General features: G+C 50.2%; 1 protein-coding gene across 1 annotated transcript; it reads right to left on the bottom strand.

Annotated features, from left to right (window-relative positions):
- Window positions 1-1,847: 1,847 nt before the first annotated feature.
- LOC147976146 (uncharacterized) lies at window positions 1,848-2,477 on the bottom strand. The gene is made up of 2 exons (XM_087520752.1): window positions 2,283-2,477; window positions 1,848-2,225 (listed from the first exon to the last, which is right to left on the bottom strand). Exons 1-2 carry the CDS (start codon window positions 2,475-2,477, stop codon window positions 1,848-1,850), a joined length of 573 nt encoding a protein of 190 aa, XP_087376878.1.
- Between the last annotated feature and the right edge of the window lie 278 nt (window positions 2,478-2,755).

Genomic DNA, 2,755 nt, shown 5'->3' with positions numbered 1-2,755 from the left:
ATCACAAATTCTTTGTGAATATCAGGTGTGGCCAGAACTGGAGCGGTGGTCAATCTCTTCTTCAGCTCCTGGAAGCTTTCTTCGCACTTCGGCGTCCATTGAAACTTCTTGTCCTTCTTCAATAGCTGGGTCAGGGGTCGGGCAATGCTTGAGAATCCTTCAATGAACTTTCGGTAATATCTGGCGAGTCCGAGGAAGCTTCTGACTTCCTTCGCATTGCTTGGGGATTGCCATTCAGTCACGGCTTCAATCTTAGCGGGATCGACCGACAATCCTTCGGCAGTCAATTTATGACCCAAGAATCCAACCTCATGCAGCCACAATTCGCACTTGCTGAACTTGGCGTACAGTTGTTGCTCTCGAAGCTTGTCTAGGACCATCCTCAAGTGTTGCTCGTGCTCTTCTTCCGTCTTCGAGAAGACAAGAATGTCATCAATGAAGACAACGACAAACTTGTCCAAATATTCCATGAAGACCTTATTCATGAGATACATGAAGTAAGCTGGGGCATTGGTCAATCCAAAGGACATGACCGTGCACTCATACATGGCATATCTGGTTACAAATGCCGTCTTTGGAATATCTTGGGGTCTGATTTTCAGCTGGTAGTGCCCAGATCCGAGGTTGATCTTGGAGAACACCTTGGCCCCATTGAGTTGATCAAACAAATCTTCAATCTTGGGAAGTGGATACTTGTTCTTGATTGTAACTTCATTGAGGGAGCAGTAGTCAATGCACAAGCAGATGGCACCGTCCTTCTTTTCCACAAACAGAACAGGTGATCCCCAAGGGGAGGCACTAGGGCGGATAAATCCCTTCCTCAACTGCTCTTCCAGTTGCTTCTTCAACTCTGCTAACTCTTCCTATCCCATTCTATAAGGCTTCTTATAGATGGGTCCTGCTCCGGGTATGAGCTCGATGATGAACTCAACATCTCGGTCAGGAGGCATTCCCGGTAGCTCGTCAGGAAAGACATCAGGGTGTTCGCATACTACTGACACTTGCTCCAATCCAACTTCTGATAGACAGTTGAGTTGGGCGCCTTGAGCAGAGGAGGGGTTGGGAGCAAACTTAACTTCAACTCCTTGGTCATTGGTCACAGTGATGGTCCGGTTGGCACAATCTAACAAGCCTTGGTGCTTGATGAGCCAATTCATTCCTAAGATCACATCCAAGCCTTGTGATCTTAAGACGATAAGGTCTGCTAGGAAGTCTACCCCGTTAATGACAATTCTGACTCCCTTACAGCCTACCTTGGCTCTCATCTCTGCTCCGGGGGTTTGTACCACCATAGGGTTATTCAGGGGTGTAGGGGTCATGCCACTTTTTAATGCAAACTCTTGGGTGACAAATGAATGCGTGGCTCCAGAATAAAACAAGACAGTTGCAGGTGCTGAGTTAACAAGGAACGTACCCAGCATGATGTCCGGGTCTTCCTGGGCTTCTTCTGCAGTGACATGATTCACACGACCCTTGCCATTGTTGGGCGGGTTGTGGTGAGCTTGGTTCCTTGGTGGCATTCCGTGGCCTTGTCCTGGGTTCTGCGTATTTGGGCGCGGGGCATCGGGCTTCTTGTTGGGGCAATACTTGGAGTAGTGTCCTGCCTGACCACATCCGAAGCAAGTGACTTGATTGGGGTTGCTGCTCTTGCCGGCATTGTTATTGGGGTTGTTGAAAGCTGGCCTGGGGTTGGCATACTACCGAGGCTGATAGTTGGTGCAAGGTGCAGGAGCTCTTGGCTGTTGATAGGTTGGCTTGACCGGGGCTGGTTGCCACGGGCGAGGCTTCTGGTTTCTAGAGCTACCCTTGCTGATCATCTTGCGCTTACGAGTATCGTCCAAGGCACGTCACTTGTCCTCAAGCATGATTGCCTTGTTCACCAGATCAGGAAAGGTTGGGCAGTCACACACAACAAGCGAGTACTGCAGAGTCTGGTTAAGGCCTTCCATGAAGCGCTCTCTTTTGGCAGCATCAGTGCTGACATCTTCAGGAGCATATCTTGACAGAACACTGAACTTCTGTATGTACTCCTTGACAGTGCTACTACCTTGCTTCAGGGCTCGGAATTCACGCTTCTTGATGGCCATGATTCCGGAAGGAATGTGGGGCTTGCGGAATTCTGCCTCGAAGTCATTCCAAGTGATGTTTTGCTCAGCATGCATGGCCTTGAATCCATCCCACCAAGCTCTGGCAGTTCCCCCGAGACAGTGAGCAGCATATGCCACCTTCTCATGGTCCTCAGTGCATCCGACTAGTTCTAGCAGATCCTAAATCGTGCTAACCCAGTCGTCTGCGTCCAGGGGTTCAGCTGTCTCGATGAAGGTGGGTGGTGCATGCTTCTTGAACTCCGCCAGCGTGGAACGTCCATTGCCTTTGCCCGCCGGCTGGCGGTTGACAGCTTGAGCAATTATCTGGAGGGCTACAGTGTTGGCTTGGCGTTCCTCTCGGAAGGCTTGGAGAAGCTGAGCCATGTCCATGTTTGGAGGTGGTGGCGGTGGTGGAGCTTGTCCTTGGGTTTGGTCCTGACTGGCTCCTGCTCCGGCTTCTTGCTGCTGGGTAGAGGTACCGGTACGTGTTACAACAGGCATCCTGTTGGAGCGGTCAAGGTCTCATGACTGGGAAAGATGAGGGAAAGCAATATGGATGGGATGCCTAGTAAGGGGGTCGGTATGACACTAATTGTTTTCACGCAAGGGCCAAAAGGCCAAAAACATTCATTAAAATCCAAATGGGTGATGTAGTCGCTTACAAGTTC

This window comes from Triticum urartu, chromosome 4A, assembly GCF_056163025.1.
Source record: "Triticum urartu cultivar PI428250 chromosome 4A, HENAU_Tu73, whole genome shotgun sequence".
NCBI classification, from domain to species: domain Eukaryota; kingdom Viridiplantae; phylum Streptophyta; class Magnoliopsida; order Poales; family Poaceae; genus Triticum; species Triticum urartu.
This window is presented reverse-complemented; position numbering and strand designations above follow the sequence as displayed.

Excerpts from the sequence above, each read along its gene's own strand:
- LOC147976146 (XM_087520752.1), bottom strand. The coding sequence starts at position 2,477 with ATGGACATGGCTCAGCTTCTCCAAGCCTTCCGAGAGGAACGCCAAGCC. Across the intron at positions 2,226-2,282 it reads CCCTGGACGCAGACGACTGG|GTGGCATATGCTGCTCACTG; the intron begins GTTAGCACGATT and ends GACCATGAGAAG.